The sequence below is a fragment of the Anomaloglossus baeobatrachus genome, chromosome 6 (assembly GCF_048569485.1).
Source record: "Anomaloglossus baeobatrachus isolate aAnoBae1 chromosome 6, aAnoBae1.hap1, whole genome shotgun sequence".
Classification (NCBI taxonomy): Eukaryota; Metazoa; Chordata; class Amphibia; order Anura; family Aromobatidae; genus Anomaloglossus; species Anomaloglossus baeobatrachus.
In genome coordinates, this window is record NC_134358.1 from 581,671,818 (window position 1) to 581,695,878 (window position 24,061).

General features: G+C 59.7%; 1 protein-coding gene across 4 annotated transcripts in view; it reads right to left on the reverse strand.

The window, feature by feature from the left end:
* The window catches only part of LOC142243730 (uncharacterized), a 1,240,762-nt gene extending 1,217,094 nt beyond the window's left edge, over positions 1-23,668 (reverse strand). For 3 of the 4 annotated variants that reach the window (XM_075315929.1, XM_075315931.1, XM_075315927.1), the window contains exons 1-4: positions 23,581-23,668; positions 23,228-23,506; positions 22,961-23,017; positions 6,158-6,385 (exon numbers count right to left, since the gene is read on the reverse strand). In XM_075315929.1, coding sequence (XP_075172044.1) covers positions 6,158-6,202 — 45 coding nt within the window. In that variant the 5' untranslated portion in view covers positions 6,203-6,385; positions 22,961-23,017; positions 23,228-23,506; positions 23,581-23,668. The remainder of the gene's footprint in view (positions 1-6,157; positions 6,386-22,960; positions 23,018-23,227; positions 23,507-23,580) is intronic. The other variant, XM_075315928.1, reaches the window with a different exon arrangement.
* Positions 23,669-24,061: the final 393 nt, after the last annotated feature.

Here is a 24,061-nt window from a genome sequence, read left to right on the forward strand (position 1 = left end):
TTATGAATTAGTATCTGCAGTGATGTATGTGCTGCACCGCAGTCTGCAAATGTGACTGACACCGCATGTCCGTTTCTTATATGCAGAGAGACATGTGACTTAGGCAGCCAATGATACAAGCCCTTGTGTCTGAATGTTGTGGATGGTTTCTGCTCCCTGATTGGCTGCCTCAACATACACACATTACGTGAAGAAAAAACAGTCCTCCGCTCTTCTGACCTCTCCCCACCCCCTCCGCTCATCAAACACATCCCCGCCTCCCCCCCCCCCCGCTCACCATACAGAACCACTATCCTAGCCAGTCATAAGGTAGAAGAAAAGCATTAATGCAAACGCAAACAGTTGCTGAATAAAGACCGAATTTTACCGATTTTGAGAAAAGTGTTTCAAACCCAAATCCGAATGGGCAAGGCTCATGCCAAATTTGAGAATTGTGAACTTTTTTTTAAAACAAGTTCGTTCATCTCCAGTTTCTACAAACACCAGTCCCCTGCAGGTCCCCCGGATCAGCCAAGCTGAGTAGTGTCCTACCGCTGCCAGTGTGGCGCCCCAGGACCTGGTCGCCACAACAGCATTGCCCCTCCAAAGGGTTAATGCTGAGCCTGGAGGTAATTGGGGGAATCTTTGGCCAGTAAGTTTAACATCCAACGCAGTTCCTCCCTCAGGCCAGCAGGGGGAGCTCTGAACCTGGAGTTCCAGGGAGCATTCCCTAAGTCTGGCCTTGGGGAGGAGTTAGTAGTCAGTCTGTAGAGAGAAGTCAGAGCAAGCAGACGCAGAGTGTGCTGTCTTGTGGAACTGGGGCCTGGAGCTGGAATAGCTTGGCCCAGTGAAGCAGGAGGAGCAGAGAGGTACAGAAGAGACTCGGACATCGGAGTCTGTGGTTGCCAGGGTATAAAATCCTTCCCTGGTGGCCGAATCCGGAGGGCAGGAGAGCTGCAAGCCCCCCTGGCCCAGAAGCAATCTGAAGGTACAGCTGCATCCCAAGGGCCCGGTGTGGACTCCTGCAGAGAAGCACCAGAGAGGGCCTGCGCAGCCTACCACAGAGGGAAAGGGACGAACCACCGGTCCCAGTAGCAGGAGGGCCTTTGCTAAATTCAGAGTGCAGGGTCCTATAGAAGAAAAGGAAAGATCAGGGAGCAGGCCTCATACTCAACTGGCCAAAGAGATCACCCCAGGCACTTCCAGGCCGGCCGGATCACCTTTACCATCTGTGACGGTCTCCCTGGACTAAACTTCTGCCAAGTAAAAGAGGAGAAGGTAAAGAGACTACTGTTTGTGCCTGTTTCTTTCATTGCCTGTCGGCCCTACACCGTATTATTCACACATCACACCATAGACTCTCACGAGCACCAACTGTGCCCCGGGGCACCGCTCCACCTGTGGGGAGCAGTACCACTATTGTTGCCATTCCATCACCCCGGAGGCCTCACACAGCAGCGGCGGCTTAATAGCCGCATACCACAGGTGGCGTCACGAACACAAACTTTATTCACCTAGCCATATTTAATTGACACCCACCAGAGCCACGGAGTCGGGCCCCACCACCACTGACGACCCCCGGACTAGTCCGGCCCGGCACCGGGTGTCCCACAGCCCTGGGGTGGGCGAGTCACCACCAGTGGTGGAAACACGAGGGTCAGTGAGTGCTCTCCTGTGGAGACGTGAGGGTAAGCTGGTGCTCTCCTGTGGAGACATGAGGGTCAGTGGGTGCTCTCCTGTAGAGACATGAGGGTCAGTGGGTGCTCTCCTGTGGAGACACGAGCGTAAGGGGGTGCTCTCCTGTGGAGACACGAGCGTAAGGGGGTGCTCTCCTGTGGAGACACGAGGGTCAGCGGGTGCTCTCCTGTGGAGACGTGAGGGTCAGCGGGAGCTCTCCTGTGGAGACGCCGAGGGTCAGCGGGTGCTCTCCTGTGTCTCCTGTGGAGACGTGAGGGTCAGCGGGCGCTCTCCTGTGGAGACGTGAGGGTCAGCGGGTGCTCTCCTGTGGAGACACGAGGGTCAGCGGGTGCTCTCCTGTGGAGACACGAGGGTCAGCGGGCGCTCTCCTGTGGAGACACGAGGGTCAGCGGGCGCTCTCCTGTGGAGACACGAGGGTCAGCGGGCGCTCTCCTGTGGAGACACGAGGGTCAGCGGGTGCTCTCCTGTGGAGATGTGAGGGTCAGCGGGCGCTCTCCTGTGGAGATGTGAGGGTCAGCAGGCGCTCTTCTGTGGAGATGCGAGGGTCAGCGGGTGCTCTCCTGTGGAGACACGAGCGTAAGGGGGTGCTCTCCTGTGGAGACATGAGGGTCAGCGGGCGCTCTCCTGTGGAGACGCCGAGGGTCAGCGGGTGCTCTCCTGTGTCTCCTGTGGAGACGTGAGGGTCAGCGGGCGCTCTCCTGTGGAGATGCGAGGGTCAGCGGGTGCTCTCCTGTGGAGACGTGAGGGTCAGCGGGCGCTCTCCTGTGGAGACACGAGGGTCAGCGGGTGCTCTCCTGTGGAGACGTGAGGGTCAGCGGGCGCTCTCCTGTGGAGACGCCGAGGGTCAGCGGGTGCTCTCCTGTGCTCTCCTGTGGAGACGTGAGGGTCAGCGGGCGCTCTCCTGTGGAGACACGAGGGTCAGCGGGTGCTCTCCTGTGCTCTCCTGTAGAGACGTGAGGGTCAGCGGGTGCTCTCCTGTGGAGACGCGAGGGTCAGTGGGTGCTCTCCTGTGGAGACGCGAGGGTCAGCGGGCGCTCTCCTGTGGAGACACGAGGGTCAGTGGGTGCTCTCCTGTGGAGACGCGAGGGTCAGTGGGTGCTCTCCTGTGGAGACGCGAGGTTCAGCGGGTGCTCTCCTGTGGAGACGCGAGGGTCAGCGGGTGCTCTCCTGTGGAGACGCGAGGGTCAGTGGGTGCTCTCCTGTGGAGACGCGAGGGTCAGCGGGTGCTCTCCTGTGGAGACGCGAGGGTCAGTGGGTGCTCTCCTGTGGAGACGCGAGGGTCAGCGGGTGCTCTCCTGTGGAGACGCGAGGGTCAGCGGGTGCTCTCCTGTGGAGACGCGAGGGTCAGTGGGTGCTCTCCTGTGGAGACGCGAGGGTCAGCGGGTGCTCTCCTGTGGAGAAGCGAGGGTCAGTGGCTTCTCTGGCCTGGCTGTCTTCAGAAAGATACACAGACCAGGGCTCATCCCACTGAACGCTCGCACTCCTTCCCCGTGCGCAGAACACTACAGACAACACAGGGTGAGGGAACCACACATTGGTGAGACTTTATTGGGTAACCAGCAGTCAACAGTATATAGTGCATTCTCATCAAAACACAAGAAGGTAGAAGTGACAGAGCTTCACTCCATCCTCAACCCGAAAAGGTCCCACAAGTTGATCTTTGATGATCCCAGCCCATACCAGTGCCCACCTCCACCTTGCTGGCGTCTGAGCCGGAGTGGAGCTCTCTGCCCTTTACTGATCCAGCCTCTGGCCCATCCATCTGCCCATCAAGAGTCACTCTCATCTCATCATCCATAAAACCTGTGAAGAATCAGTCTTCAGATATTTCTTGGCCCAGTCTTGAGGTTTTATCTTCTGTTTCTTGGTCAGAGGTGGTGGTTTTCGGCCTTCCTTACCTTGGCCTGTCCCTGAGTATGGCACACCTTGTGCTTTCTGATACTCCAGTAACGTTGCGGCTCTGAAATATGGACAAACTGGAGGCAAATGGCATCTTGGCTGCTTCACGCTTGATTTTCCTCAATTCATGGGCAGTTATTTTGCGCCTTTTTTGCCCAGCGCGCTTCTTGCGACCCTGTTGGCTATTTGCCATGAAACGCTTGATTGTTCGGTGATCACGCTTCAAAAGTTTGGCAATTTCAAGACTCTGCATCCCTCTGCACGACATCTCACAATTGTGGACTTTTCAGAGCCCGTCAAATCTCTCTTCTGACCCATTTTTCCAAAGGAAAGGAAGTTGCCTAATAATGAAGCCCCCCTTATATAGGGTGTTGTGTCATTACACCGCACCCCTCCTCATTACAGAGATGCACATCACCGGATTTACTTCATTGGTAGTTGGCTCTCACATATACAGCTTGGAGTAGGACGACATGTATAAAAAGCATCATGTGATCAAAATACTCATCTGCCTAATAATTCTGCACACAGTGTATATATGAGCTGCGTATAATCCCTATATATGAGCTGTGTATAATCCTTATAAATGTGTATAATCCCTATATATGAGCTGCGTATAATCCTTATATATGAGCTGTGTATAATCCTTATATATGTGTATAATCCCTATATATGAGCTGTGTATAATCCTGATATATGGGCTGAGTATAATCCTTATATATGCGTATAATCCCTATATATGAGCTGTGTATAATCTCTATATATGAGCTGTGTATATTCCTTATAAATGTGTATAATCCCTATATATGAGCTACGTATAATCCTTATATATATATGAGCAGTGTATAATCCTTATATATGTGTATAATCCCTATATATGAGCTGTGTATAATCCTGATATATGGGCTGAGTATAATCCTTATATATGTGTATAATCCCTATATATGAGCTGTGTATAATCCCTATATATGAGCTGTGTATAATCCTTATAAATGTGTATAATCCCTATACATGAGCTGCGTATAATCCTTATATATGAGCTGTGTGTAATCCTTATATATGTGTATAATCCCTATATATGAGCTGTGTATAATCCTGATATATGGGCTGAGTATAATCCTTATATATGCGTATAATCCCTATATATGAGCTGTGTATAATCCCTATATATGAGTTGTGTATAATCCCTATATATGAGCTGCGTATAATCCTGATATATGGCCTGTGTATGGAGGACACGGCTGGAGCAGCGGTAGGTTGTGGGTGTCTGTGGTCTTCTTCTCTTGGACTTTGTGCCCCAGTGACGGGATTATGTGCGGGCGAGGAGTGACGGACCGGGCAGTTGTGAACATAATCCCTCTCCAGATTGGAGGCGACTACGCTCCAGCTATCTGTGTGGCACCAGTATCAAAGTGGCTTGACAGAAGTACCGCATCTGGATATAATGCTACTGCCCTCTAGTGCCTGCACAATAATGCTAGGTGGGTTCATACACCTTTATTATCAATAATCACCTTAACGACTCACACAGGAGCACCGCCTTATCTCTCTTTTCTCTGCATCATACACCAGGGTCAGAAGATGTCACCTCCATCTTGAGAACCTCAGATATGTGTCCATCATACACCAGGGTCAGAAGGTGTTACCTCCATCATGAGGACCTTCGAAGTGTGTCCACCATACACCAGGGTCAGAAGATGTCACCTCTATCATGAGGACATTTGATGTGTATCCACCATACACCAGAATCAGGTGTCACCTCCACCATGAGGACGTCCAATGTGTGCCCATCATACATCAGGGTCAGAAGGTGTCCTCTCCATCATCAGGACCTCCAATGTATCAATCGTACACCAAGGTCTAAAGATGTCACTTCCATCATGAAGACCTCCGATGTGTGTCCTTCATAGACCAGTGGAAGCAGATGTAGCCTCCATCATGAGGACCTCCGATGTGTCCTCCACATACCAGGGTCAAAAAATGTCACATCCATTATGAGGACCTCTGATGTGTGTCCATCATAGACCAGGGTCACAAGATGTCACCTCCATCATGAGGTCCTCTGATGTGTGTCCATCATAGATCAAGATCAAAAGATGTCACCTCCATCATGAGGTCCTCGGATGTGTGTCTATCATACACCAGGGTCAGCTGTCACCTCCATCATGAAGTCCTCCGATTTGTGTCCGTCATACACCAGGGTCAGAAGGTGTGACCTCTATCATGAGGTCCTCCGATGTGTGTCCATCATACACCAGGGTCAGAAGATGCCACCTCTATCATGAGATCCTCCGATGTGTGTCCACCATGCACCAGGGTCATACACTCATACTTTATTAGAGTAATGGGATTGGCATGCCACCATTATTTCTACTATGATAAGGTTTTTACTTTTCTCTCAGTCTCCCCTGAACGGTCAACATATGCCCACCAATACCTGTACAATATATACGCTAAGCAGTCTATGAAGAGGATACTTTACATGACTCAGACTGTCAAACAGTTGAAAGATGCCATTTCTTGGCGTTTGTCCCCGGCATGCGTAGATTGAGCATTTTATGACTAGAGCGGCAGAACTCACCTGATTTAGGGATCGGAGATGGGGCAAGGTAGTGTCCCTGAGCATCGATATGGGAGACTAATGGTGTCCGCAGAGGAGGGTCAGGCGATACAGGGAAATAGTGAATTGAGGACTCGGAGAGGCCCTCATCCCACAGAGAGTCCTCCAGACTCTCATCTCCATCCTCTGAGCAGGAGGACGATGATGATGACAGAGGGCGAGAGATCTTCCGTCTCCATCTCCTTCCTGCTGTCAAACGAGATAATGATAAAATCAGAGGAGAACTGTCACCTCTCTGCTCATCCACACGGGGCGCCAGTCACCTCTCTGCTCGTCCACACGGGGCGCCTGTCACCTCTCTGCTCATCCACACAGGGCACCTGTCACCTCTCTGCTCGTCCACACGGGGCGCCTGTCACCTCTCTGCTCATCCACACAGGGCGCCAGTCACCTCTCTGCTCATCCACACGGGGCACCTGTCACCTCTGCTCATCCACATGGGGCGCCAGTCACCTCTCTGCTCATCCACACGGGGCGCCAGTCACCTCTCTGCTCATCCACACGGGGCACCTGTCACCTCTCTGCTCATCCACACGGGGCGCCAGTCACCTCTCTGCTCATCCACACGGGGCACCTGTCACCTCTCTGCTCATGCACACGGGGCGCCAGTCACCTCTCTGCTCATCCACACGGGGCGCCAGTCACCTCTCTGCTCATGCACACGGGGCGCCAGTCACCTCTCTGCTCATCCACACGGGGCGCCAGTCACCTCTCTGCTCATCCACACGGGGCACCTGTCACCTCTCTGCTCATCCACACGGGGCGCTTGTCACCTCTCTGCTCATCCACACGGGGCGCCAGTCACCTCTCTGCTCATCCACACGGGGCGCCAGTCACCTCTCTGCTCATCCAAACGGGGCGCCTGTCACCTCTCTGCTCATCCACACGGGGCGCCAGTCACCTCTCTGCTCATCCACACGGGGCGCCTGTCACCTCTCTGCTCATCCACATGGGGCGCCTGTCACCTCTCTACTCATCCACACGGGGCATCTGTCACCTCTCTGCTCATCCACACGGGGCGCCAGTCACCTCTCTGCTCATCCACACGGGGCGCCTGTCACCTCTCTGCTCATCCACACGGGGCACCTGTCACCTCTCTGCTCATCCACACGGGGCGCCAGTCACCTCTCTGCTCATCCACACGAGGCGCCAGTCACCTCTCTGCTCATCCACACGGGGCGCCTGTCACCTCTCTGCTCATCCACACGGGGCGCCTGTCACCTTTCTGCTCATCCACACGGGGCGCCTGTCACCTCTCTACTCATCCCCACGGGGCGCCAGTCACCTCTCTGCTCATCCACACGAGGCGCCAGTCACCTCTCTGCTTATCCACACGGGGCGCCTGTCACCTCTCTGCTCATCCACACGGGGCGCCAGTCAACTCTCTGCTCATCCACATGGGGCGCCAGTCACCTCTCTGCTCATCCACACGGGGCGCCAGTCACCTCTCTGCTCATCCACACGGGGCACCCGTCACCTCTCTGCTCATCCACACGGGGCGCCAGTCACCTCTCTGCTCATCCACACGGGGCGCCCGTCACCTCTCTGCTCATCCACAGGGTGCGCCAGTCACCTCTCTGCTCATCCACATGGGGCGCCTGTCACCTCTCTGCTCATCCACACGGGTGCCTGTCACCTCTCTGCTCATCCACACGGAGCGCCTGTCACCTCTCTGCTCATCCACACGGGGCGCCAGTCACCTCTCTGCTCATCCACACGAGGCGCCAGTCACCTCTCTGCTCATCCACACGGGGCACCTGTCACCTCTCTGCTCATCCACACGGGGCGCCAGTCACCTCTCTGCTCATCCACACGGGGCGCCTGTCACCTCTCTGCTCATCCACACGGGGCGCCAGTCACCTCTCTGCTCATCCACACGGGGCGCCTGTCACCTCTCTGCTCATCCACACGAGGCGCCAGTCACCTCTCTGCTCATCCACACGGGGCATCTGTCACCTCTCTACTCATCCACACGGAGCGCCTGTCACCTCTCTGCTCATCCAAACGGGGCGCCTGTCACCTCTCTGCTCATCCACACGGGGCGCCTGTCACCTCTCTGCTCATCCACACGGGGCGCCTGTCACCTCTCTGCTCATCCAGCAGGATGCCTGTCACCTCTCTGCTCATCCACACGGGGCGCCTGTCACCTCTCTGCTCATCCACACAGGGTGCCAGTCACCTCTCTGCTCATCCACACGGGGAGCCTGTCACCTCTCTGCTCATCCACACGGGGCGCCTGTCACCTCTCTGCTCATCCACATGGGGAGCCTGTCACCTCTCTGCTCATCCACACGAGGCGCCTGTCACCTCTCTGCTCATCCCCACGGGGCACCTGTCACCTCTCTGCTCATCCACAAGGGGCGCCTGTCACCTCTCTGCTCATGCACATGGGGAGCCTGTCACATCTCTGCTCATCCACACGGGGCGCCTGTCACCTCTCTGCTCATCCACACGGGGCACCTGTCACCTCTCTGCTCATCCACAAAGGGCGCCTGTCACCTCTCTGCTCATGCACACGGGGAGCCTGTCACATCTCTGCTCATCCACACGGGGAGCCTGTCACCTCTCTGCTCATCCACACGGGGAGCCTGTCACCTCTCTGCTCATCCACACGGGGCGCCTGTCACCTCTCTGCTCATCCACACAGGGCACCTGTCACCTCTCTACTCATCCACACGGGGCGCCAGTCACCTCTCTGCTCATCCAGACGGGGAGCCTGTCACCTCTGTGCTCATCCACACGGGGCGCCAGTCACCTCTCTGCTCATACACACGGGGCGTCTGTCACCACTCTGCTCATCCACACGGGGAGCCAGTCACCTCTCTGCTCATCCACACGGGGCGCCTGTCACCTCTCTGCTCATCCACACAAGGCGCCTGTCACCTCTCAGCTCATCCACACGGGGCACCTGTCACCTCTCTGCTCATCCACACGGGGCGCCAGTCACCTCTCTGCTCATCCACACGGGGCGCCAGTCACCTCTCTGCTCATCCACACGGGGCACCAGTCACCTCTCTGCTCATCCACACAAGGCGCCTGTCACCTCTCTGCTCATCCACACGGGGCGCCAGTCACCTCTCTGCTCATCCACACGGGGCGCCAGTCACCTCTCTGCTCATCCACACGGGGCGCCAGTCACCTCTCTGCTCATCCACACGGGGCACCAGTCACCTCTCTGCTCATCCACACGGGGCGCCTGTCACCTCTCTACTCATCCACACGGGGCATCTGTCACCTCTCTGCTCATCCACACGGGGCGCCAGTCACCTCTCTGCTCATCCACACGGGGCGCCTGACACTTCTCTGCTCATCCACACGGGGCACCAGTCACCTCTCTGCTCATCCACACGGGGAGCCAGTCACCTCTCTGCTCATCCACACGGGGCACCAGTCACCTCTCTGCTCATACACAAGGGGCACCAGTCACCTCTCTGCTCATCCACACGGGGAGCCAGTCACCTCTCTGCTCATCCACACGGGGCGCCTGTCACCTCTCTACTCATCCACACGGGGCGCCAGTCACCTCTCTGCTCATCCACACGGGGCGCCAGTCACATCTCTGCTCATCCACACGGGGCGCCTGTCACCTCTCTGCTCATCCACACGGGGCACTAGTCACCTCTCTGCTCATCCACACGGGGCGCCTGTCACCTCTCTGCTCATCCACACGGGGAGCCTGTCACCTCTCTGCTCATGCACACGGGGCACCTGTCACCTCTCTGCTCATCCACACGGGGCGCCAGTCACCTCTCTGCTCATCCACACGGGGCGCCTGTCACCTCTCTGCTCATCCACACGGGGCGCCTGTCACCTCTCTGCTCATCCACACGGGGCGCCTGTCACCTCTCTGCTCATCCACACGGGGCGCCAGTCACCTCTCTGCTCATCCACACGGGGCACCTGTCACCTCTCTGCTCATCCACACGGGGCGCCAGTCACCTCTCTGCTCATCCACACGGGGCGCCTGTCACCTCTCTGCTCATCCACACGGGGCGCCTGTCACCTCTCTGCTCATGCACACGGGGCGCCAGTCACCTCTCTGCTCATCCACACGGGGCACCAGTCACCTCTCTGCTCATCCACACGGGGAGCCTGTCACCTCTCTGCTCATTCACACGGGGCGCCTGTCACCTCTCTGCTCATCCACACGGGGCGCCTGTCACCTCTCTGCTCATCCACACGGGGCGCCTGTCACCTCTCTGCTCATCCACACGGGGCACCTGTCACCTCTCTGCTCATCCACACTGGGCGCCTGTCACCTCTCTGCTCATCCACACGGGGCGCCAGTCACCTCTCTGCTCATCCACACGGGGCGCCAGTCACCTCTCTGCTCATCCACACGGGGAGCCAGTCACCTCTCTGCTCATCCACACGGGGCGCCTGTCACAACTCTGCTCATCCACACGGCGCCTGTCACCTCTCTACTCATCCACACGGGGCACCAGTCACCTCTCTGCTCATCCACACGGGGCGCCAGTCACCTCTCTGCTCATCCACACGGGGCGCCAGTCACCTCTCTGCTCATCCACACGGGGCGCCAGTCACCTCTCTGCTCATCCACACGGGGCGCCAGTCACCTCTCTGCTCATCCACACAAGGCGCCAGTCACCTCTCTGCTCATCCACACGGGGCGCCTGTCACCTCTCTGCTCATCCACACGGGGCGCCTGTCACCTTTCTGCTCATCCACACGGGCGCCTGTCACCTCTCTACTCATACCCACGAGGCGCCAGTCACCTCTCTGCTTATCCACACGGGGCGCCTGTCACCTCTCTGCTCATCCACACGGGGCACCAGTCACCTCTCTGCTCATCCACATGGGGCGCCAGTCACCTCTCTGCTCATCCACACGGGGCGCCAGTCACCTCTCTGCTCATCCACACGGGGCACCAATCACCTCTCTGCTCATCCACACGGGGCGCCAGTCACCTCTCTGCTCATCCACACGGGGCGCCCGTCACCTCTCTGCTCATCCACAGGGTGCGCCAGTCACCTCTCTGCTCATCCACACGGGGCGCCTGTCACCTCTCTGCTCATCCACACGGGGCGCCCGTCACCTCTCTGCTCATCCACAGGGGGCGCCAGTCACCTCTCTGCTCATCCACACGGGGCGCCTGTCACCTCTCTGCTCATCCACACGGGGCGCCAGTCACCTCTCTGCTCATCCACACGGGTGCCTGTCACCTCTCTGCTCATCCACACGGGGCGCCTGTCACCTCTCTGCTCATGCACACGGGGCACCTGTCACCTCTCTGCTCATCCACACGGGGCGCCTGTCACCTCTCTGCTCATCTACACGGGGCACCAGTCACCTCTCTGCTCATCCACACGGGGCGCCAGTCACCTCTCTGCTCATCCACACGGGGCGCCAGTCACCTCTCTGCTCATCCACACGGGGCGCCAGTCACCTCTCTGCTCATACACACGGGGCACCTGTCACCTCTCTGCTCATCCACACGGGGCACCTGTCACCTCTCTGCTCATCCACACTGGGCGACTGTCACCTCTCTGCTCATCCACACGGGGCGCCAGTCACCTCTCTGCTCATCCACACGGGGAGCCAGTCACCTCTCTGCTCATCCACACGGGGCACCAGTCACCTCTCTGCTCATACACAAGGGGCACCAGTCACCTCTCTGCTCATCCACACGGGGAGCCAGTCACCTCTCTGCTCATCCACACAGGGAGCCAGTCACCTCTCTGCTCATCCACACGGGGCGCCTGTCACCTCTCTACTCATCCACACGGGGCGCCAGTCACCTCTCTGCTCATCCACACGGGGCGCCAGTCACATCTCTGCTCATCCACACGGGGCGCCTGTCACCTCTCTGCTCATCCACACGGGGCACTAGTCACCTCTCTGCTCATCCACACGGGGCGCCTGTCACCTCTCTGCTCATCCACACGGGGAGCCTGTCACCTCTCTGCTCATGCACACGGGGCACCTGTCACCTCTCTGCTCATCCACACGGGGCGCCAGTCACCTCTCTGCTCATCCACACGGGGCGCCTGTCACCTCTCTGCTCATCCACACGGGGCGCCTGTCACCTCTCTGCTCATCCACACGGGGCGCCTGTCACCTCTCTGCTCATCCACACGGGGCGCCAGTCACCTCTCTGCTCATCCACACGGGGCACCTGTCACCTCTCTGCTCATCCACACGGGGCGCCAGTCACCTCTCTGCTCATCCACACGGGGCGCCTGTCAACTCTCTGCTCATCCACACGGGGCGCCTGTCACCTCTCTGCTCATGCACACGGGGCGCCAGTCACCTCTCTGCTCATCCACACGGGGCACCAGTCACCTCTCTGCTCATCCACACGGGGAGCCTGTCACCTCTCTGCTCATTCACACGGGGCACCTGTCACCTCTCTGCTCATCCACACGGGGCACCTGTCACCTCTCTGCTCATCCACACTGGGCGCCTGTCACCTCTCTGCTCATCCACACGGGGCGCCAGTCACCTCTCTGCTCATCCACACGGGGCGCCAGTCACCTCTCTGCTCATCCACACGGGGAGCCAGTCACCTCTCTGCTCATCCACACGGGGCGCCTGTCACCACTCTGCTCATCCACACGGCGCCTGTCACCTCTCTACTCATCCACACGGGGCACCAGTCACCTCTCTGCTCATCCACACGGGGCGCCAGTCACCTCTCTGCTCATCCACACGGGGCGCCAGTCACCTCTCTGCTCATCCACACGGGGCGCCAGTCACCTCTCTGCTCATCCACACGGGGCGCCAGTCACCTCTCTGCTCATCCACACGAGGCGCCAGTCACCTCTCTGCTCATCCACACGGGGCGCCTGTCACCTCTCTGCTCATCCACACGGGGCGCCTGTCACCTTTCTGCTCATCCACACGGGCGCCTGTCACCTCTCTACTCATCCCCACGAGGCGCCAGTCACCTCTCTGCTTATCCACACGGGGCGCCTGTCACCTCTCTGCTCATCCACACGGGGCACCAGTCACCTCTCTGCTCATCCACATGGGGCGCCAGTCACCTCTCTGCTCATCCACACGGGGCGCCAGTCACCTCTCTGCTCATCCACACGGGGCACCAATCACCTCTCTGCTCATCCACACGGGGCGCCAGTCACCTCTCTGCTCATCCACACGGGGCGCCCGTCACCTCTCTGCTCATCCACAGGGTGCGCCAGTCACCTCTCTGCTCATCCACACGGGGCGCCTGTCACCTCTCTGCTCATCCACACGGGGAGCCTGTCACCTCTCTGTTCATCCACACGAGGTGCCTGTCACCTCTCTGCTCATCCCCACGGGGCACCTGTCACCTCTCTGCTCATCCACAAGGGGCGCCTGTCACCTCTCTGCTCATGCACATGGGGAGCCTGTCACATCTCTGCTCATCCACACGGGGCGCCTGTCACCTCTCTGCTCATCCACACGGGGCACCTGTCACTTCTCTGCTCATCCACAAAGGGCGCCTGTCACCTCTCTGCTCATGCACACGGGGAGCCTGTCACATCTCTGCTCATCCACACGGGGAGCCTGTCACCTCTCTGCTCATCCACACGGGGAGCCTGTCACCTCTCTGCTCATCCACACGGGGCGCCTGTCACCTCTCTGCTCATCCACACAGGGCACCTGTCACCTCTCTACTCATCCACACGGGGCGCCAGTCACCTCTCTGCTCATCCAGACGGGGAGCCTGTCACCTCTGTGCTCATCCACACGGGGCGCCAGTCACCTCTCTGCTCATACACACGGGGCGTCTGTCACCACTCTGCTCATCCACACGGGGAGCCAGTCACCTCTCTGCTCATCCACACGGGGCGCCTGTCACCTCTCTGCTCATCCACACAAGGCGCCTGTCACCTCTCAGCTCATCCACACGGGGCACCTGTCACCTCTCTGCTCATCCACACGGGGCGCCAGTCACCTCTCTGCTCATCCACACGGGGCGCCAGTCACCTCTCTGCTCATCCACACGGGGCACCAGTCACCTCTCTGCTCATCCACACAAGGCGCCTGTCACCTCTCTGCTCATCCACACGGGGCGCCAGTCACCTCTCTGCTCATCCACACGGGGCGCCAGTCACCTCTCTGCTCATCCACACGGGGCGCCAGTCACCTCTCTGCTCATCCACACGGGGCACCAGTCACCTCTCTGCTCATCCACACGGGGCGCCTGTCACCTCTCTACTCATCCACACGGGGCATCTGTCACCTCTCTGCTCATCCACACGGGGCGCCAGTCACCTCTCTGCTCATCCACACGGGGCGCCTGACACTTCTCTGCTCATCCACACGGGGCACCAGTCACCTCTCTGCTCATCCACACGGGGAGCCAGTCACCTCTCTGCTCATCCACACGGGGCACCAGTCACCTCTCTGCTCATACACAAGGGGCACCAGTCACCTCTCTGCTCATCCACACGGGGAGCCAGTCACCTCTCTGCTCATCCACACGGGGCGCCTGTCACCTCTCTACTCATCCACACGGGGCGCCAGTCACCTCTCTGCTCATCCACACGGGGCGCCAGTCACATCTCTGCTCATCCACACGGGGCGCCTGTCACCTCTCTGCTCATCCACACGGGGCACTAGTCACCTCTCTGCTCATCCACACGGGGCGCCTGTCACCTCTCTGCTCATCCACACGGGGAGCCTGTCACCTCTCTGCTCATGCACACGGGGCACCTGTCACCTCTCTGCTCATCCACACGGGGCGCCAGTCACCTCTCTGCTCATCCACACGGGGCGCCTGTCACCTCTCTGCTCATCCACACGGGGCGCCTGTCACCTCTCTGCTCATCCACACGGGGCGCCTGTCACCTCTCTGCTCATCCACACGGGGCGCCAGTCACCTCTCTGCTCATCCACACGGGGCACCTGTCACCTCTCTGCTCATCCACACGGGGCGCCAGTCACCTCTCTGCTCATCCACACGGGGCGCCTGTCACCTCTCTGCTCATCCACACGGGGCGCCTGTCACCTCTCTGCTCATGCACACGGGGCGCCAGTCACCTCTCTGCTCATCCACACGGGGCACCAGTCACCTCTCTGCTCATCCACACGGGGAGCCTGTCACCTCTCTGCTCATTCACACGGGGCGCCTGTCACCTCTCTGCTTATCCACACGGGGCGCCTGTCACCTCTCTGCTCATCCACACGGGGCGCCTGTCACCTCTCTGCTCATCCACACGGGGCACCTGTCACCTCTCTGCTCATCCACACTGGGCGCCTGTCACCTCTCTGCTCATCCACACGGGGCGCCAGTCACCTCTCTGCTCATCCACACGGGGCGCCAGTCACCTCTCTGCTCATCCACACGGGGAGCCAGTCACCTCTCTGCTCATCCACACGGGGAGCCAGTCACCTCTCTGCTCATCCACACGGGGCGCCTGTCACCACTCTGCTCATCCACACGGCGCCTGTCACCTCTCTACTCATCCACACGGGGCACCAGTCACCTCTCTGCTCATCCACACGGGGCGCCAGTCACCTCTCTGCTCATCCACACGGGGCGCCAGTCACCTCTCTGCTCATCCACACGGGGCGCCAGTCACCTCTCTGCTCATCCACACGGGGCGCCAGTCACCTCTCTGCTCATCCACACGAGGCGCCAGTCACCTCTCTGCTCATCCACACGGGGCGCCTGTCACCTCTCTGCTCATCCACACGGGGCGCCTGTCACCTTTCTGCTCATCCACACGGGCGCCTGTCACCTCTCTACTCATCCCCACGAGGCGCCAGTCACCTCTCTGCTTATCCACACGGGGCGCCTGTCACCTCTCTGCTCATCCACACGGGGCACCAGTCACCTCTCTGCTCATCCACATGGGGCGCCAGTCACCTCTCTGCTCATCCACACGGGGCGCCAGTCACCTCTCTGCTCATCCACACGGGGCACCAATCACCTCTCTGCTCATCCACACGGGGCGCCAGTCACCTCTCTGCTCATCCACACGGGGCGCCCGTCACCTCTCTGCTCATCCACAGGGTGCGCCAGTCACCTCTCTGCTCATCCACACGGGGCGCCTGTCACCTCTCTGCTCATCCACACGGGGAGCCTGTCACCTCTCTGCTCATCCACACGAGGTGCCTGTCACCTCTCTGCTCATCCCCACGGGGCACCTGTCACCTCTCTGCTCATCCACAAGGGGCGCCTGTCACCTCTCTGCTCATGCACATGGGGAGCCTGTCACATCTCTGCTCATCCACACGGGGCGCCTGTCACCTCTCTGCTCATCCACACGGGGCACCTGTCACTTCTCTGCTCATCCACAAAGGGCGCCTGTCACCTCTCTGCTCATGCACACGGGGAGCCTGTCACATCTCTGCTCATCCACACGGGGAGCCTGTCACCTCTCTGCTCATCCACACGGGGAGCCTGTCACCTCTCTGCTCATCCACACGGGGCGCCTGTCACCTCTCTGCTCATCCACACAGGGCACCTGTCACCTCTCTACTCATCCACACGGGGCGCCAGTCACCTCTCTGCTCATCCAGACGGGGAGCCTGTCACCTCTGTGCTCATCCACACGGGGCGCCAGTCACCTCTCTGCTCATACACACGGGGCGTCTGTCACCACTCTGCTCATCCACACGGGGAGCCAGTCACCTCTCTGCTCATCCACACGGGGCGCCTGTCACCTCTCTGCTCATCCACACAAGGCGCCTGTCACCTCTCAGCTCATCCACACGGGGCACCTGTCACCTCTCTGCTCATCCACACGGGGCGCCAGTCACCTCTCTGCTCATCCACACGGGGCGCCAGTCACCTCTCTGCTCATCCACACGGGGCACCAGTCACCTCTCTGCTCATCCACACAAGGCGCCTGTCACCTCTCTGCTCATCCACACGGGGCGCCAGTCACCTCTCTGCTCATCCACACGGGGCGCCAGTCACCTCTCTGCTCATCCACACGGGGCGCCAGTCACCTCTCTGCTCATCCACACGGGGCACCAGTCACCTCTCTGCTCATCCACACGGGGCGCCTGTCACCTCTCTACTCATCCACACGGGGCATCTGTCACCTCTCTGCTCATCCACACGGGGCGCCAGTCACCTCTCTGCTCATCCACACGGGGCGCCTGACACTTCTCTGCTCATCCACACGGGGCACCAGTCACCTCTCTGCTCATCCACACGGGGAGCCAGTCACCTCTCTGCTCATCCACACGGGGCACCAGTCACCTCTCTGCTCATACACAAGGGGCACCAGTCACCTCTCTGCTCATCCACACGGGGAGCCAGTCACCTCTCTGCTCATCCACACGGGGCGCCTGTCACCTCTCTACTCATCCACACGGGGCGCCAGTCACCTCTCTGCTCATCCACACGGGGCGCCAGTCACATCTCTGCTCATCCACACGGGGCGCCTGTCACCTCTCTGCTCATCCACACGGGGCACTAGTCACCTCTCTGCTCATCCACACGGGGCGCCTGTCACCTCTCTGCTCATCCACACGGGGAGCCTGTCACCTCTCTGCTCATGCACACGGGGCACCTGTCACCTCTCTGCTCATCCACACGGGGCGCCAGTCACCTCTCTGCTCATCCACACGGGGCGCCTGTCACCTCTCTGCTCATCCACACGGGGCGCCTGTCACCTCTCTGCTCATCCACACGGGGCGCCTGTCACCTCTCTGCTCATCCACACGGGGCGCCAGTCACCTCTCTGCTCATCCACACGGGGCACCTGTCACCTCTCTGCTCATCCACACGGGGCGCCAGTCACCTCTCTGCTCATCCACACGGGGCGCCTGTCACCTCTCTGCTCATCCACACGGGGCGCCTGTCACCTCTCTGCTCATGCACACGGGGCGCCAGTCACCTCTCTGCTCATCCACACGGGGCACCAGTCACCTCTCTGCTCATCCACACGGGGAACCTGTCACCTCTCTGCTCATTCACACGGGGCGCCTGTCACCTCTCTGCTCATCCACACGGGGCGCCTGTCACCTCTCTGCTCATCCACACGGGGCGCCTGTCACCTCTCTGCTCATCCACACGGGGCACCTGTCACCTCTCTGCTCATCCACACTGGGCGCCTGTCACCTCTCTGCTCATCCACACGGGGCGCCAGTCACCTCTCTGCTCATCCACACGGGGCGCCAGTCACCTCTCTGCTCATCCACACGGGGAGCCAGTCACCTCTCTGCTCATCCACACGGGGCGCCTGTCACCACTCTGCTCATCCACACGGCGCCTGTCACCTCTCTACTCATCCACACGGGGCACCAGTCACCTCTCTGCTCATCCACACGGGGCGCCAGTCACCTCTCTGCTCATCCACACGGGGCGCCAGTCACCTCTCTGCTCATCCACACGGGGCACCTGTCACCTCTCTGCTCATCCACACTGGGCGCCTGTCACCTCTCTGCTCATCCACACGGGGCGCCAGTCACCTCTCTGCTCATCCACACGGGGCGCCAGTCACCTCTCTGCTCATCCACACGGGGCGCCAGTCACCTCTCTGCTCATCCACACGGGGCGCCAGTCACCTCTCTGCTCATCCACACGAGGCGCCAGTCACCTCTCTGCTCATCCACACGGGGCGCCTGTCACCTCTCTGCTCATCCACACGGGGCGCCTGTCACCTTTCTGCTCATCCACACGGGCGCCTGTCACCTCTCTACTCATCCCCACGAGGCGCCAGTCACCTCTCTGCTTATCCACACGGGGCGCCTGTCACCTCTCTGCTCATCCACACGGGGCACCAGTCACCTCTCTGCTCATCCACATGGGGCGCCAGTCACCTCTCTGCTCATCCACACGGGGCGCCAGTCACCTCTCTGCTCATCCACACGGGGCACCAATCACCTCTCTGCTCATACACACGGGGCGCCAGTCACCTCTCTGCTCATCCACACGGGGCGCCCGTCACCTCTCTGCTCATCCACAGGGTGCGCCAGTCACCTCTCTGCTCATCCACACGGGGCGCCTGTCACCTCTCTGCTCATCCACACGGGGCGCCCGTCACCTCTCTGCTCATCCACAGGGGGCGCCAGTCACCTCTCTGCTCATCCACACGGGGCGCCTGTCACCTCTCTGCTCATCCACACGGGGCGCCAGTCACCTCTCTGCTCATCCACACGGGTGCCTGTCACCTCTCTGCTCATCCACACGGGGCGCCTGTCACCTCTCTGCTCATGCACACGGGGCACCTGTCACCTCTCTGCTCATCCACACGGGGCGCCTGTCACCTCTCTGCTCATCTACACGGGGCACCAGTCACCTCTCTGCTCATCCACACGGGGCACCAGTCACCTCTCTGCTCATCCACACGGGGCGCCAGTCACCTCTCTGCTCATCCACACGGGGCGCCAGTCACCTCTCTGCTCATCCACACGGGGCGCCAGTCACCTCTCTGCTCATCCACACGGGGCACCTGTCACCTCTCTGCTCATCCACACGGGGCACCTGTCACCTCTCTGCTCATCCACACTGGGCGACTGTCACCTCTCTGCTCATCCACACGGGGCGCCAGTCACCTCTCTGCTCATCCACACGGGGAGCCAGTCACCTCTCTGCTCATCCACACGGGGCACCACTCACCTCTCTGCTCATACACAAGGGGCACCAGTCACCTCTCTGCTCATCCACACGGGGAGCCAGTCACCTCTCTGCTCATCCACACGGGGAGCCAGTCACCTCTCTGCTCATCCACACGGGGCGCCTGTCACCTCTCTACTCATCCACACGGGGCGCCAGTCACCTCTCTGCTCATCCACACGGGGCGCCAGTCACATCTCTGCTCATCCACACGGGGCGCCTGTCACCTCTCTGCTCATCCACACGGGGCACTAGTCACCTCTCTGCTCATCCACACGGGGCGCCTGTCACCTCTCTGCTCATCCACACGGGGAGCCTGTCACCTCTCTGCTCATGCACACGGGGCACCTGTCACCTCTCTGCTCATCCACACGGGGCGCCAGTCACCTCTCTGCTCATCCACACGGGGCGCCTGTCACCTCTCTGCTCATCCACACGGGGCGCCTGTCACCTCTCTGCTCATCCACACGGGGCGCCTGTCACCTCTCTGCTCATCCACACGGGGCGCCTGTCACCTCTCTGCTCATCCACACGGGGCGCCAGTCACCTCTCTGCTCATCCACACGGGGCACCTGTCACCTCTCTGCTCATCCACACGGGGCGCCAGTCACCTCTCTGCTCATCCACACGGGGCGCCTGTCACCTCTCTGCTCATCCACACGGGGCGCCTGTCACCTCTCTGCTCATGCACACGGGGCGCCAGTCACCTCTCTGCTCATCCACACGGGGCACCAGTCACCTCTCTGCTCATCCACACGGGGAGCCTGTCACCTCTCTGCTCATTCACACGGGGCACCTGTCACCTCTCTGCTCATCCACACGGGGCACCTGTCACCTCTCTGCTCATCCACACTGGGCGCCTGTCACCTCTCTGCTCATCCACACGGGGCGCCAGTCACCTCTCTGCTCATCCACACGGGGCGCCAGTCACCTCTCTGCTCATCCACACGGGGAGCCAGTCACCTCTCTGCTCATCCACACGGGGCGCCTGTCACCACTCTGCTCATCCACACGGCGCCTGTCACCTCTCTACTCATCCACACGGGGCACCAGTCACCTCTCTGCTCATCCACACGGGGCGCCAGTCACCTCTCTGCTCATCCACACGGGGCGCCAGTCACCTCTCTGCTCATCCACACGGGGCGCCAGTCACCTCTCTGCTCATCCACACGGGGCGCCAGTCACCTCTCTACTCATCCACACAGGGCACCTGTCACCTCTCTACTCATCCACACGGGGCACCTGTCACCTCTCTGCTCATCTACAAGGGGCGCCTGTCACCTCTCTGCTCATGCACACGGGGAGCCTGTCACATCTCTGCTCATCCACACGGGGAGCCTGTCACCTCTCTGCTCATCCACACGGGGCGCCTGTCACCTCTCTGCTCATCCACACAGGGCACCTGTCACCTCTCTACTCATCCACACGGGGCGCCTGTCACCTCTCTGCTCATCCACACGGGGCACCTGTCACCTCTCTGCTCATCTACAAGGGGCGCCTGTCACGTCTCTGCTCATCCACACGGGGCGCCTGTCACCTCTCTGCTCATCCACACGGGGCACCTGTCACCTCTCTGCTCATCTACAAGGGGCGCCTGTCTCCTCTCTACTCATCCACACGGGGCATCTGTCACCTCTCTGCTCATCCACACGGGGCGCCAGTCACCTCTCTGCTCATCCACACGGGGCGCCAGTCACCTCTCTGCTCATCCACACGGGGCGCCTGTCACCTCTCTGCTCATCCACACGGGGCACCAGTCACCTCTCTGCTTATCCACACGGGGCGCCTGTCACCTCTCTGCTCATGCACACGGGGCACCTGTCACCTCTCTGCTCATCCACACGGGGCCCCTGTCACCTCTCTGCTCATCCACACGGGGCGCCTGTCACCTCTCTGCTCATCCACACGGGGCGCCTGTCACCTCTCTGCTCATCCACACGGGGCGCCTGTCACCTCTCTGCTCATCCACACGGGGCGCAAGTCACCTCTCTGCTCATCCACACGGGGCGCCAGTCACCTCTCTGCTCATCCACACGGGGCGCCAGTCACCTCTCTGCTCATCCACACGGGGCGCCTGTCACCTCTCTGCTCATCCACACGGGGCGCCTGTCACCTCTCTGCTCATCCACACGGGGAGTCTGTCACCTCTCTGCTCATCCACACGAGGAGCCTGTCACCTCTCTGCTCATCCACACGGGGCGCCTGTCACCTCTCAGCTCATCCATACGGGGCGCCTGTCACCTCTCTGCTCATGCACACGGGGCACCTGTCACCTCTCTGCTCATCCACACGGGGCACCAGTCACCTCTCTGCTCATCCACACGGGGCACCAGTCACCTCTCTGCTCATCCACACGGGGCGCCTGTCACCTCTCTGCTCATCCACACGGGGCGCCTGTCACCTCTCTGCTCATCCACACGGGGCGCCAGTCACCTCTCTGCTCATCCACACGGGGCGCCAGTCACCTCTCTGCTCATCCACACGGGAAGCCAGTCACCTCTCTGCTCATCCACACGAGGCGCCTGTCACCTCTCTGCTCATCCACACGGGGCACCAGTCACCTCTCTGCTCATCCACACGGGACGCTTGTCACCTCTCTGCTCATCCACACGGGGCGCCTGTCACCTCTCTGCTCATCCACACGGGGCGCCTGTCACCTCTCTGCTCATGCACACGGGGCGCCAGTCACCTCTCTGCTCATCCACACGGGGCGCCAGTCACCTCTCTGCTCATCCACACGGGGCACCTGTCACCTCTCTGCTCATCCACACTGGGCGCCTGTCACCTCTCTGCTCATCCACACGGGGCGCCAGTCACCTCTCTGCTCATCCACACGGGGCGCCAGTCACCTCTCTGCTCATCCACACGGGGCGCCAGTCACCTCTCTGCTCATCCACACGGGGCGCCAGTCACCTCTCTGCTCATCCACACGGGGAGCCTGTCACCTCTCTGCTCATCCACACGGGGAGCCTGTCACCTCTCTGCTCATCCACACGGGGCGCCTGTCACCTCTCTGCTCATGCACACGGGGCGCCAGTCACCTCTCTGCTCATCCACACGGGGCACCTGTCACCTCTCTGCTCATCCACACTGGGCGCCTGTCACCTCTCTGCTCATCCACACGGAGCGCCAGTCACCTCTCTGCTCATTCACACGGGGCGCCAGTCACCTCTCTGCTCATCCACACGGGGCGCCTGTCACCTCTCTGCTCATGCACACGGGGCACCTGTCACCACTCCTACCTGGAGAGGGCGCTATCTGCACATCTGATGAGTCCCAGCTCTGCTCACAACTGGCGGCTGTAACAACAAATGGTAATGGATACTGATCAATCACTGAGCTGCTTCATCTGTGTCAGATGAGAAGACTCCAGGGCAGAACTAGATTGATGACCTTTTTGTTTCCGTATCCCCCATCTCGCAGTATCACACGTAGAATGTGTGATGGACACATATGTGACACTGCATGTACCTGCCGTCACTTCCATGCCCCCATCCCCCTGTTCTCACCATACAGCAGCTGCATCCTTATTTCCATCAGCCGCTCGGGGTCTCTGTTGTTGAAATCTGCCCACCGGTGTAGCAGCTGGCGCGGAGTGCGGAGGCAGCCAGACATGGGCTCCAAGCAGCGGGCGATCTCCTGGAGGATGGCTCGACGCTGGCGCAGAGATATGGCCCCTGCCCTTTGGAGCTCATCTGGCAGGTAGCGGTCCATTAACGAGACAAAGCACTCGAGTTCTACGCGGGAAAAGTTGGGGGATCTGCGGCCACTGCGCTTCCTCAGCACCCCTGAAACATAACCGGGGTGTAGCATAATATCTGGAATACTGTAATAAAGGGATAAAGTCATAGCCTGAACTCACGTCTGCGGTACATGGGCGGCCGGCGATTCAACCACACGCCATCATACGGGGCCAACTCTGCTGCGTCTCTATGGCTTTGCCAACCTGCATGACAAGAAAGCACAATGATGATATCACCACATGAGTAATAAAGATGGTGTGAGGTCACAATGCCCTCCCAGAATGATGTCACCAGATGAGTAATAAAGATGGTGTGAGGTCACAATGTCCTCCCAGAATGATGTCATCAGATGAGTAATAAAGATGGTGTGAGGTCACAATGTCCTCCCAGAATGATGTCACCAGATGAGTAATAAAGATGGTGTGAGGTCACAATGCCCTCCCAGAATGATGTCATCAGATGTGTAATAAAGATGGCGTGAGGTCACAATGTCCTCCCAGAATGATGTCATCAGATGAGTAATAAAGATGGTGTGAGGTCACAATGTCCTCCCAGAATGATGTCATCAGATGAGTAATAAAGATGGTGTGAGGTCACAAT